Source organism: Balaenoptera musculus, chromosome 8, assembly GCF_009873245.2.
Source record: "Balaenoptera musculus isolate JJ_BM4_2016_0621 chromosome 8, mBalMus1.pri.v3, whole genome shotgun sequence".
Classification (NCBI taxonomy): domain Eukaryota; kingdom Metazoa; phylum Chordata; class Mammalia; order Artiodactyla; family Balaenopteridae; genus Balaenoptera; species Balaenoptera musculus.
Window position 1 is genome coordinate 78,469,386 of NC_045792.1, and position 14,351 is coordinate 78,483,736.

Sequence of the window (14,351 nt, forward strand, 5' to 3'; positions counted from 1 at the left end):
AGGAACCTCCACACTGTTCTCCATAGTGGCTGTATCAATCCACATTCCCACCAACAGTGCAAGAGAGTTCCCCTTCCTCCACACCCTCTCCAGCATTTATTGTTTCTAGATTTTTTGATGATGGCCATTCTGACCGGTGTGAGATGATATCTCATTGTAGTTTTGATTTGCATTTCTCTAATGATTAATGATGTTGAGCATTCTTTCATGTGTCTGTAGGCCATCTGTATACCTTCTTTGGAGAAATGTCTACTTAGGTCTTCTGCCCATTTTTGGATTGGGTTGTTCATTTTTTTGTTATTGAGCTGCATGAGCTGCTTGTAAATCTTGGAGATTAATCCTTTGTCAGTTGCTTCATTTGCAAATATTTTCTCCCATTCTGATGGTTGTCTTTTGGTCTTGTTTATGGTTTCCTTTGCTGTGCAAAAGCTTTTAAGTTTCATTAGGTCCCATTTGTTTATTTGTGTTCTTATTTCCATTTCTCTGGGAGCTGGGTCAAAAAGAATCTTGCTGTGATGTATGTCATAGAGTGTTCTGCCTATGTTTTCCTCTAAGAGTTTGATAGTGTCTGGTCTTACACTTAGGTCTTTAATCCATTTTGAGTTTATTTTTGTGCATGGTGTCAGGGAGTGTTCTAATTTCATACTTTTACATGTATCTGTCCAATTTTCCCAGCACCACTTATTGAAGAGGCTGTCTTTTCTCCACTGTATATGCTTGCCTCCTTTATCAAAGATAAGGTGACCATATGTGCGTGGGTTTATCTCTGGGCTTTCTATCCTGTTCCATTGATCTATATTTCTGTTTTTGTGCCAGTACCAAACTGTCTTGATTACTGTAGCTTTGTAATATAGTCTGAAGTCAGGGAGCCTGATTCCCCCAGCTCCATTTTTCGTTCTCAAGATTGCTTTGGCTATTCGGGGTCTTTTGTGTTTCCATACAAATTGTGAAATTTTTTGTTCTAGTTCTGTGAAAAATGCCAGTGGTAGTTTGATAGGGATTGCATTGAATCTGTAGATTGCTTTGGGTAGTAGAGTCATTTTCACAATGTTGATTCTTCCAATCCAGGAACATGGTATATCTTTCCATCTATTTGTATCATCTTTAATTTCTTTCATCAGTGTCTTATAATTTTCTGCATACAGGTCTTTTGTCTCCTTAGGTAGGTTTATTCCTAGATATTTTATTCTTTTTGTTGCAATGGTAAACGGGAGTGTTTTCTTAATTTCACTTTCAGATTTTTCGTCATTAGTGTATAGAAATGCAAGAGATTTCTGTGCATTAATTTTGTATCCTGCTACTTTACCAAATTCATTGATTAGCTCTAGGAGTTTTCTGGTAGCATCTTTAGGATTCTCTATGTATAGTATCATGTCATCTGCAAACAGTGACAGCTTTACTTCTTCCTTTCCGATTTGGATTCCTTTTATTTCTTTGTCTTCTCTGATTGCTGTGGCTAACACTTCCAAAACTATGTTGAATAATAGTGGTGAGAGTGGGCAACCTTGTCTTGTTCCTGATCTTAGTGGAAATGGTTTCAGTTTTTCACCATTGAGGACAATGTTGGCTGTGGGTTTGTCATATATGGCCTTTATTATGTGGAGGAAAGTTCCCCCTATGACTACTTTCTGGAGGGTTTTTATCATAAATGGGTGTTGAATTTTGTCGAAAGCTTTCTCTGCATCTATTGAGATGATCATATGGTTTTTCTCCTTCAATTTGTTAATATGGTGTATCACATTGATTGATTTACGTATATTGAAGAATCCTTGCATTCCTGGGATAAACCCCACTTGATCATGGTGTATGATCCTTTTAATGTGCTGTTGGATTCTGTTTGCGAGTATTTTGTTGAGGATTTTTGCATCTATGTTCATCAGTGATATTGGCCTGTAGCTTTCTTTCTTTGTGACATCTTTGTCTGGTTTTGGTATCAGGGTGATGGTGGCCTCGTAGAATGAGTTTGGGAGTGTTCCTCCCTCTGCAATATTTTGGAAGAGTTTGAGAAGGATAGGTGTTAGCTCTTCTCTAAATGTTTGATAGAATTCACCTGTGAAGCCATCTGGTCCTGGGCTTTTGTTTGTTGGAAGGTTTTTAATCACAGTTTCAATTTCAGTGCTTGTGATTGGTCTGTTCATATTTTCTATTTCTTCCTGGTTCAGTCTCGGCAGTTTGTGCATTTCTAAGAATCTGTCCATTTCTTCCAGGTTTTCCTTTTTATTGGCGTAGAGTTGCTTGTAGTAATCTCTCATGATCTTTTGTATTTCTGCAGTGTCAGTGGTTACTTCTCCTTTTTCATTTCTAATTCTATTGATTTGAGTCTTCTCCCTTTTTCTCTTGATGAGTCTGGCTAATGGTTTATAAATTTTGTTTATCTTCTCAAAGAACCAGCTTTTAGTTTTATTGATTTTTGCTATTGTTTCCTTCATTTCTTTTTCATTTATTTCTGACCTGATCTTTATGATTTCTTTCCTTCTGCTAGCTTTGGGGTTTTTTTGTTCTTCTTTCTCTAATTGCTTTAGGTGCAAGGTTAGGTTGTTTATTCGAGATGTTTCCTGTTTCTTGAGGTAGGCTTGTATTGCTATAAACTTCCCTCTTAGCACTGCTTTTGCTGCGTCCCATAGGTTTTGGGTCGTCGTATCTCCATTGTCATTTGTTTCTAGGTATTTTTTGATTTCCCCTTTGATTTCTTCAGTGATCACTTCGTTATTAAGTAGTGTATTGTGTAGCCTCCATGTGTTTGTATTTTTTACACATCTTTTCCTGTAATTGATATCTAGTCTCATAGCGTTGTGGTCGGAAAAGATACTTGATACGATTTCAATTTTCTTAAATTTACCAAGGCTTGATTTGTGACCCAAGATATGATCTATCCTGGAGAATGTTCCATGCGCACTTGAGAAAAATGTGTATTCTGTTGTTTTTGGGTGGAATGTCCTATAAATATCAATTAAGTCCATCTTGTTTAATGTATCATTTAAAGCTTGTGTTTCCGTATTTATTTTCATTTTGGATGATCTGTCCATTGGTGAAAGTGGGGTGTTAAAGTCCCCTACTATGATTGTGTTGCTGTCTATTTCCCCTTTTATGGCTGTTAGTATTTGCCTTATGTATTGAGGTGCTCCTATGTTGGGTGCATAAATATTTACAATTGTTATACCTTCCTCTTGGATCGATCCCTTGATCATTATATAGTGTCCTTCTTTGTCTCTTGTGATAGTCTTTATTTTAAAGTCTATTTTGTCTGATATGAGAATTGCTACCCCAGCTTTCTTTTGATTTCCATTTGCATGGAATATCTTTTTCCATCCCCTCACTTTCAGTCTGTATGTGTCTCTAGGTCTGAAGTGGGTCTCTTGTAGACAGCATATATATGGGTCTTGTTTTTGTATCCATTCAGCCAGTCTGTGTCTTTTGGTGGGAGCATTTAATCCATTTACATTCAAGGTAATTATCGATATGTATGTTCCTATTCCCATTTTCTTAAATGTTTTGGGTTTGTTATTGTAGGTGTTTTCCTTCTCTTGTGTTTCTTGCCTAGAGAAGTTCCTTTAGCATTTGTTGTAAAGCTGGTTTGGTGGTGCTGAACTCTCTCAGGTTTTGCTTGTCTATAAAGGTTTTAATTTCTCCATCACATCTGAATGAGATCCTTGCTGGGTAGAGTAATCTTGGTTGTAGGTTTTTCTCCTTCATCACTTTAAGTATATCCTGCCACTCCCTTCTGGCTTGCAGAGTTTCTGCTGAAAGATCAGATGTTAACCTTATGGGGATTCCCTTGTGTGTTATTTGTTGTTTTTCCCTTGCTGCTTTTAATATGTTTTCTTTATATTTAATTTTTGACAGTTTGAGTAATATGTGTCTTGGCGTGTTTCTCCTTGGGTTTATCCTGTATGGGACTCTCTGTGCTTCCTGGACTTGATTAACTATTTCCTTTCCCATATTAGGGAAGTTTTCAACTATAATCTCTTCAAATATTTTCTCAGTCCCTTTCTTTTTCTCTTCTTCTTCTGGGACCCCTATAATTCGAATGTTGGTGCGTTTAATGTTGTCCCAGAGGTCTCTGAGACTGTCCTCAGTTCTTTTCATTCTTTTTTCTTTATCCTGCTCTGCAGTAGTTATTTCCACCATTTTATCTTCCAGGTCACTTATCCTTTCTTCTGTCTCAGTTATTCTGCTATTGATCCCATCTAGAGTATTTTTAATTTCATTTATTGTGTTTTTCATCGTTGCTTGGTTCCTCTTTAGTTCTTCTACGTCCTTGTTAAATGTTTCTTGCATTTTGTCTATTCTATTTCCAAGATTTTGGATCATCCTTACTATCATTATTCTGAATTCTTTTTCAGGTAGACTACCTATTTCCTCTTCATTTGTTAGGTCTGGTGTGTTTTGACCCTGCTCCTTCATCTGCTGTGTGTTTTTCTCTCTTCTCATTTTGCTTATCTTACTGTGTTTGGGGTCTCCTTTTCACAGGCTGCAGGTTCGTAGTTCCCGTTGTTTTTGGTATCTGTCCCCAGTGGCTAAGGTTGGTTCAGTGGGTTGTGTAGGCTTCCTGGTGGAGGGGACTATTGCCTGTGTTCTGGTGGATGAGGTTGAATCTTGTCTTTCTGGTGGGCACGTCCACGTCTGGTGGTGTGTTTTGGGGTGTCTGTGGCCTTATGATTTTAGGCAGCCTCCCTGCTAATGGATGGGGCTGTGTTCCTGTCTTGCTAGTTGTTTGGCATCGGGTGTCCAGCACTGTAGCTTGCTGGTCGTTGAGTGAAGCTGGGTCTTGATGTTGAGATGGAGATCTCTGAGAGATTTTTGCCGTTTGGTATTACGTGGAGCTGGTAGGTCTCTTGTGGACCAGTGTCCTGAAGTTGGCTCTCCCACCTCAGAGGCACAGCCCTGATGCCTGGCTGGAGCACCAAGAGCCTTTCATCCACACAGCAGAAACGGAATTTTCTCATATCTGATGTGGAACTTCTTGCCTCAAGATCTAGAACTTCTAACGCAGTCTGTCCTGGTGCCTGTGGTGCAGCGGGTTCTTCGGCCTCACCCCCGTGTTCTAGGACCCTCTCAGCGATGTCTTGTTCACGGATAGTTAGCTCTTACGGCGACCGAGATTCCTTTTTGTAAGATTTTACAAGACTATAGGGAAGCAGAAATTTGAAGGGAAGCCAAGAATAGCCATTGAGCAAATCCTCCTTGCTCCAGCCCGGTTGACCATCTCTCACATCCTCTGATAGACCATATTCTTTCCCTCCACTGGGCCTTCTCACAAGCTATTTTTTTCTGCCTGCAATGCCCTTTACCCTTCTAAGTAAATCCTACTCAATCTTCAGGTCTCCACCTGACTGTCACTTCTTTACTCTCATAACACCTTGTACATTAGCTTTGGAAGATAAATCACACTAATCTGTCTTCCGCATAGACTGTAAGTTCCATGAAGTGCAAGTACCATGTCTATTCTATTCACTCCTGCATCCTCAGTTCCTGGCCCATTGTATGTGTCTAATAAATGATAATGGAAAAATAAATATCTGGATGTCTGATGAGTGACTGCATCTAGCAAGTCACATGTAGAAGCATCACAACTATAGTTAGAAATAATAAGCAATATGGTATTCCTTTAGATGGTTAACTATATAATTTTTTGGTTTATTTTAGCTAAGAGAGCGTTTTCCATGTTAAAACTTAAAAAATAAAAATAAGATATGAACATTATGTTTTCGATACAATGGGATAAGTAATGATGTTCAAAAAAAGGCATTCTTTCTTATATCTGACAATAAGAGTTTGCAGCAAGTCAACATTAGAGGTTGTAGCTGCTGGGGAAAATAAATCCAAGTTGCAGGTTTAGAACATCTTTTCATATAAATAGTACTTCAAAAAAGAAAAAGATTACAAATAAATTCAGCATGATTTTCCAAGTGTGAGCCACTAACCAAAAGAGTATAAAATCTATCACCTAGGGTATAAAGAAAAAATCTAGTGAAAACAAAATTTCAGCATTCCATAAATACTGAAGGATTCAAATTTGTCACAAAACACTATTAATATCATGAAATACTATGGTATCTATGACTGGCCATCTAGATTAGGGTGAATCTAGTAAATTAGCATTCAAACCAATTCCATGATATACAGTGCTACCTTAACATCATGATTTTAATGTACAGAAGCTTTTGACAAAACTCTTGAATAGATGAGGAAAAATAGGGAAAGTTCTAATTAAATGTTGAGAATGACATGAATAGCTCAGTGAAAATACTTAGGCTTGTTTAATAACATCTTCGGCAAAAGCAGTATTATTTGTACAGCGACAATTACCTGCCCCAGTACAATTCCAAGCAAGTCTACACCATCAGATTTAGATGCTCTACTGAGCCTGTTTCTTCAGCTTTAGAACAATCTGGTCCTGCACCTCTGTTTCATGACAGCTCCTGATAATCTGCTTGAGTTGTTTCCTTTCTTAGAACAACCTAAGAATATGTCACTAATAAGAGGTGCACGTAAGTACACCCTAATATCACTAAGGCCCCACAAGTGGGCTTTTTAAAAATGCTTTCTACACAGGTCGATGGATCATGCTTGCATTTATTTCTGCTGTGTTTTATTGGAGATTTGGATTTGAGACGGATAAGTGAAAGCTTAGAGTCATAGACAATCAGCAGCAGCCTTCCTGGCATGACTCATTTCTATAAGAAGGTAGAAAGGTAAATCAAATGACATTTCTAGGATTTTTCCAGACTTATGCTATAACTATTAAGAGAATGTTTTATGATTGGAACTGGCAAACTCCTTTCCTGGGATTTATCATCATGTGTGAGCATAGACTTCTAGGCTATACATCCCATACCGTGCCTAAGACACTTCAGGGCTATAAAATGTTTACCATCCCCTGCCAGTTAGCTCAGAGGGCTGGAGAACTGCTTTGAAGAAGCCAAGTCACAAGCCCCATCCCTGTAGAAGCCAGTTAGTGTCAAAAATAGATCTGTTCCCTGCCAAAAGCTTGCACCTTGAATCTCAGCCAGCTCTTGGCCACAGCAAAACTCAGTTCATTTACCCTTGATCATAGGAGGAACCAGGAAAGAGAATGTAGATGGATCAAAGCACAACCATCATCACTCTTGGACAGAAAATCTAAATAAAGTCATTTCCTCCTGACAGTGTCAGCAGCATCATCTTCTTAGAAGACATTATATATTCTATAATTTGATGAAATTACTCTTTTTGTATCCTTAAATCCCTTCCTATATGTAGATTATTCTTAGAATGCTGATGTTGACAATAGTCTGAATCTGTATTATATATGGACCATGGAGTGACATGAACTTCATAGAGAACATGTATCTCTTGGCTATAGTCACAACAATATAATGGATTGCCTGACTCATACTTGAGTTGCAGCAGGCTATACATACCCTTTTCTCCTTTCACTAGGTCTCTTTCCAGTTCATGGCCACATATGGATGGCTCTTTAATTTTAATGAAAGATATAACAGGCTTTCCACCCTAAATTTAAATGAGATAAAAAACAAAAACAAAACAGAACAAAATAGCTAGTTTCATTCTCAGTCCCAGAGAATGGAGAAGAAGCCCAACCTTTTCATTTCAGATTCCTCTGCCTCAAATACATCTCTCAGACATTCACATTTCTCCTTCCCTTATTTAATTCAGGTTTCTATGAAAAATTTCAGCTCTTTCTAGAGTACTTCCCAAAGCATCATTTCCACCATGATGTTCTCCTGGCCCCAAACCTTATCTCCTTGCCTTGCTTTATTTTCTTTATAGCACTTATCTCTATCTGATATTAGATTTGGTGATTACTTGTTTGTCCTTTTTGTTCCCTACTAGATTACTAATGCTAAAACAATACCTGGAATAGAATAGGTTTTTTCAATATATATTTATTGAAAATGACTTAATATGAACATAAATTAACAAATAGACATTATAACAGCAATAAAATTGCATTCATGTATAGTGACATCTTTTCAAATCAGCTTTGGTTTATTTTGAGACACAGCTTCCTTCCAATTACCCATTGTTTCAATCTTCCAAGGAAAAGCCTTACAAAATCTGAATAATGGTTGCTTCTCTTACCACAGAGTTGCAAGTAATCTCTAGTTATTTTTTTAATTAACTTTTTATAACGTTTAAGTCAAGCTATTTTTTGGTAATAGAGTTAAAATTCACATAACATAAAATTAACCATTTTAACATGTGCATTTCTCTGTCATTTAGTACATTGGCAATGTTGTGAAACCATTACCTCTATTTAATTTTAATCCATTTTCATCAATGATGTTACTTTTTAAAAAAACTTATTAATCATCTTGGAGTGGTAGAAAACTAACCCATTACATAACAAAATGGTAAATAAAGAAAAGAATCAAGCATTTATCTCATCATCCCTATTTAAGCTATTATATGGGGTAAACAAATAGTAGATGAGGGAAAATGAATCTTTTTAAAAGTATTCCAACTGATAAATAAAAAAGAAATTATTAATTTGGTATTTCACTATTTGGAATCCCCAGTGAATTAGTGGGTCAAGCCATTGAGCACGAGCAACAAATATCACAAAAAGAAAGACATCTAAATATTCTGTGCCTTGTAATAAAAGAACACAATCACATCTATAGTTTTGTCAAAGAGACAAGAGAGAGTCTGCCCAAGCCTCTGCATTTAGCTGCCAATTTTCCACAAACACAGAGGACAGGGAACATGTTGAACTACACCATGAGTTTACAATCTACAAAGTCCAGACTGTGCGGAACTCTATAGAGCAAATTCACTAACTTCTTCAAATAATAAATTGTAAGAAGAATAGGCTGGAAGAGAAACGTATAGATTAAGAGACTTAAAAGACATAACAATTGTTTTTAATGGGCAAGATTAAACATAGTGTCTTAGGATACACGTTCAGGGAATAAAAATGTAAAGAAATGCAAAGAAATGATAAATATAGAAGTCATGGTCATGGTTATTCTAGAGAAGAGAGAAAGGATGGTGACTGGGACAGGGCATATATTTGAGCTTAAAGTTCTGTTTCTTGATCTGAATGAAGTTACAAGAGTGTAATTAAAAATTCATTAAGTTCTCCCTAAGATCAGGAATAAGACAGAATGCTGTTTTTTACCACTTATATTCAACGTTGTACTAGAAGTTTCGACAAGAGCAATTAGGCAAAAAATAGAAATAAAAGCATCCAAATGATAAAGGAAGAAGTAAATCTATCTCTCTTCCCAGATGGCATGATCCTGTATGTAAAAAACCCAAAAGAATGCACAAAAAAGTTACTGGAGCTAATAAATGAATGCAGCAAAGTTGGAGGATACAAGATCCATGCAGAAAAGTCAGTTGTTTTATGTATATCAGCAATGAACAGTCTGAAAAGGAAATTAAGAAAACAATTCCATTTACAATAGAATCTAGAAGAATAAAATACCTATGAATAAATTTAACCAAGGAGGTGAAAGACTTGTAAAATGAAAACTACAAAATGTTGCTGAATGAAATTAAAGATCTAATAAATGGAAGGACATCCCATATTCATGAATTGTAAGACATAATATAGTTAAAGATATCAATACTAACCAAAGTGAGCTGCAGAGTCAATGCAGTCCTTGCCAAAATTCCAATGGCCTTTTTGCATAAATGGAAAATCCAATCCTCAAATTGATAGGAAATTGCAAGGGGTTCTGAATAGCCAAAGCAATATTGAAAAGAACAAAGTTGGAGGACTTACCCTTCCTGATTTTAAAACTTACTACAAATCAACAGTAATCAAAATATTGTGGTACTGGGATAAGGATAGACATATAGACTAATGGAATATAAGTGAAAGTGCATAAATAAACCCATACATCTATAGCTGATTGATTTTTAACAAGGGTGCTGAAACCATTCAATGGGGAAAGAATACTCTCTTCAACAAATGGTACTAGGACAACTGTATACCCACATGCAAAAGAATGAACTGGGACCTCTTACTCACACCACTTATAAAAAAATAACTCCAAGTGGATCAATTATAGAGCTAAAACCATTAAATTCTTAAGAGAAAACATAGGGGTAAATATTCATGACCTTGAATTAGGCAGTGGATTCATACATATAACACCAAAAACAGCAACAAATATAAATTAATAGGACTTCATCAAAATTAAAAACTTTTGAACATCAAAGGACATTCCAAGAAAATGAAAAGACAACCTACAGAAGAGGCAAAAATATTTGCAAATCATGTATCTAAGGATGTAGTATCTCAGATATATAAAGAACTCTTACAACTTAACAAAAAAAAAAAAGACAATTTTAAAATGGGAAAAATACTTGAATACATTTCTTTAAAGTAGATATACAAATGCCCAACAAGCACATGAAAAGTTGCTCAACATCTTTAGTCATTAGGATATCATGAATCAAACCAGCAATCTACCACTTCACACCCACTAAGATGGCTGTAAATAATTTTAAAAAACCAAACAACAGAAAACAAGTGTAGTGAGGATGTGGAGAAATTGGAACCCTCACACATTGCTGGTGAGAATGTAAAATGGCTGTTGTGGCAAACAATTTGGTGGTTCCTCAAAAAGTTAAAGATATAATTATGACATAATCCCATAATTCCACTCCTAAGTATTAACCCCCCAAAAAATTTGAGAACAGTTATTCAAATAAATGCATGTTCTTGAACATGTTCACATGTTCAAACCAGCAATATTCACAATAACCAAAGAGTAGAACAGCGCAAATGTCCATCAAATGATGAATGGATAGACACATTGTGGTATATCCATACAATAGGACATTACTCAACCATAAAAGAGAATGAAGTACTGATACATGCTACAACATGGATGAATCTCAAAAATATTATGTTAAGTCAAAGAAGCCAGACACAAGAAGTCACATATTGTATGATTCTATTTACATTAAATAGCCAAAAGAGGTAAATCCATAGAGAGAGAAAGCAGATTGTTGTTTGCCAGAGACTGGGAAGAGGACAGAATGGGAAGAAACTGCTTAATGGGTAAGAGGTTTTAGTTTGGAGTGATGGAAGTATTTTGAAACTACATAGAAAGAGGTGTTGGTTACCAACATTGTAAATGTTCTAAATGCTTCTGAAGTGTTCACTTTAAAGTGGTTCATTTTATGTTCTGTAAGTTTTGCCTCAATAAATCATTTTTTCAAATGCTTTAAGCTATTAAGAAACATAACCTACACCCATATACACCTCTTTATAAATTCTGCACTCTTTTTTGGAGAGGAGAAGAGAAATGAGGAGATGCTGATTCTGAAATGGTTACTTTGGACAAAGAAAGGTCAGACTCTTTACCTGACTCATAGTCATTATGGTAATTATTTCATAAAATGAAGTTTCCATTTGCCCCTTGTCTCAAGTTCATTCTAACACATTTCCTCTGGCTTAGTGACAGCCTGTTTAAACACGTTTCTTGTATTTTACAGACACACTTGGCAAGTGCAAGACAAAATCGATGCAAACAATGTGGCTTACACAACTGGGAAGCTAAGCTTTCACACTGATTATCCAGCCCTCCGTCATCCACCTGGGGTACGGTGAGCCTCAACATATTTTCCACAAGGCAGGCCAAGGACTAATATCCTCCTGCATTTTGAGCCTAGAAGATTATATGTTTCACTAGCTAATTTGTCTTATGTAGATCTTTCTCCAAACACAATCCAAACTCAGAAAATCTCTGTACTTAAATCCTGAATAGCCTCATATTCCCAAGGAATAGAAGATTTTCATGTTTTGTTTTGGTTTTTTTTTACATTTCTTCATTTCTCCCTGGAAATAACTATTGGCATTTGTTGCTTTGCCAAGACATTTTACAACAGTGGTATATCTTGAGGTCTTTTTGCACATTTACCATTCCCAAGAGAGTTAAAAGAGAAAATAAAACCAGGGAACACAATGTAGAGTTTTCCCCACAAAGTCACATGGCCACCATTCATATCAGTTAGCTATTGCTGCAAAAAACAAAAAACAAAAAACAAAAAACAAAAAAAAACCCACTCCATAACCTCACAGCGTAAAAGAACAGCCATTTACTTAGCTCATGTTTTTACAATCTGGGCTATGTTCAGCTGGGTAGCTCTGCGGCTGCTGAGTCTGCTAGGGACTTGTTGACCTAGGTGGTAGCTGAGATGACTTGCCCCTGCTCCGTCTGATCTGTCATCCTCTCCCCTCAATCAGCAGAATGTCATCTCTGCCATGTTTTATTGGTCAAAGCAGGTCGTAAGTTTAGCCCAGATTCAAGGGGTGAGGAAGTAGAGGCCACCTTTTATGGGAGAAGCTGCAAAGATGTACTACAAAGGGATATGAATACAAGAAGCAGAATAACCCTGGCTGGTTGTGGAAATCATCTACTCTCCCAGCTATCAGATACTTCATTGAGGAGGGGGATGTTCACCATGGAACCACAAATCCTCCAGATTTTCTGGAAGCCTCCTCTTCCACTACATTGTTACAAAATTACCATTTTACTAAACCAGCTACATTTTTACAAAAGCATCATTTTGTTAAACCAAGAAATAAATGGTCAGGAAACTACCTTTGAAAAGATATTTTGTTCCTATTTTTAGAGCTAAATGGGACTAAATGAAATAGCCACACAGAAATTTATATCTTCAAAGGTAAATGAAAGTGGAAATTTGGGGCAGTTCTCTAGCTAATGAAGGTGAAATGGGGGAAAATCAAAATTCCTGTGTTTTTCATCATATTGACTGGACACATTTTCCCTGTGCCTTTGTTACCCATTGTCCTCATCAGTATTAACTAAGCTAGTCTAGTATTTGACTTCACATGTTTTAAATTATTTTGTTGATTGTAAAACACCACATGATTTCTCTGAACTAAATGACGACAGTGAAATGACCCTCAATAGTCACCTTTTTGGGTAGGGATTGAGGGGAAGTCACACAATGTGATTTGTTTTAAATGTGGCCCAGAAATTTTCTAAAACCCTGAGGGTTAAAAGCCAAACTAATCAGCTCAGTTCATTTGCCAAAGAGGTTGGAGAAGTTAAATGGAATAAAGTTTTTAAAATTAGACTAGAAAACTAGGTTCTATTTAAATTTTTAAATTATCTGCTTTTTATGAGTTTATGTTTGTTTCTGGGTTAAAATTGAAAGCCTATGGAAAAGTGATTAAATGACTTCATAAATGTCCCTGAAGTATAAGGCTTGACATTTTCATAGCATTTTATATTATTTTTTTCTGCATTTTATATTCTTTCAAAGCATTTTTACTTATATTGCCTTATTTGATGCCTCTTAGAATTCCTTTAAGGTAGACAGGAGCCATCATGTCTTTTTATGTTAAATGACGAAATGGCACCCAACATGGTTAAATACTTTCACAGGGTGACATCTGATTAATAGGGAACTTGAACTTGAAACCAGGCCTCCATCATGTTTTTTCACCACACCATAGGGATCTTGAGTTGGACTTTCTAATTACCATAATTTCTATAAAATATTGATTATTTATAGACATTGTCATATATTGCAAACTCTTGAAATACAGGAATTGAATCTTATACTTCCATAAATTTCAAGACTTAATCCAGCACCTTGAATGTAATAGAGACTTAATAAATATGCCAAAAAGAGGTTGAAAAATGCCACAAAATTGTACCAATCTCTACTAACAAGTGAAATATCCAAATCTAAGTGATCTGATAGGAGATTTTTAAATAAAAAATGATTCCTGAAATGTCTAGATTCTGGTAGAATAATGAATAAAATGTAGCCACCTGCTTGTGCTATTGTTTAAATTTCCATTTTGAATTACTCAGGGGTTGAACCAAAGTTTGAGCTCTTTTATAACAAACAAAATAAATCAATGCTCTTTTCAGTACAGATGAAATGATCTGGATAATGAGTTACCTGTTGAGAGTTCAGTTTGATCAATTTCAATCACGTGGGGGAGGATAAGGAGACATCTTTAATGAAACACAGATGTTGCTTCCTTCACTGTCTTTGTCTGGGCCAAAAGTCACATGCTGCCATAAAGTAACATTTAAAAAGAAAATATTTTTGGTTCTGAATGACTTACATGACATCAAATTGGGTTTTATACACATCAGGCCTATATTTACCTTTTGAATTCACGATGAAAGTATTGTCTGGCTCCATCGTCTTTTTTCTTTCATAAGATGGCATTAAAATGTAAATGTACAAAAGAAGATTATTAGTTGGCCTTGCCACATGTAAAAGACATCAGCTGACCTTTTTTTTTTAAGGTTTGTATTTGAAATATTCTGTGACTTCATTATGGCAGAGTATAAAAGGATTTAAAGAGCACTCAGATTCTCCCAAAGACAAAGTTATGCTAT

General features: G+C 36.1%; 1 protein-coding gene across 3 annotated transcripts in view; it reads left to right on the plus strand.

The window, feature by feature from the left end:
- Nucleotides 1–14,351, plus strand: part of BBOX1 (gamma-butyrobetaine hydroxylase 1) — an 87,018-nt gene that overhangs the window by 50,229 nt on the left and 22,438 nt on the right. For all 3 annotated transcript variants that reach the window (XM_036860967.1, XM_036860968.1, XM_036860969.1), the window contains exon 5: nt 11,458–11,563. In XM_036860967.1, the coding sequence (XP_036716862.1) occupies nt 11,458–11,563 (106 nt within the window). The remainder of the gene's footprint in view (nt 1–11,457; nt 11,564–14,351) is intronic.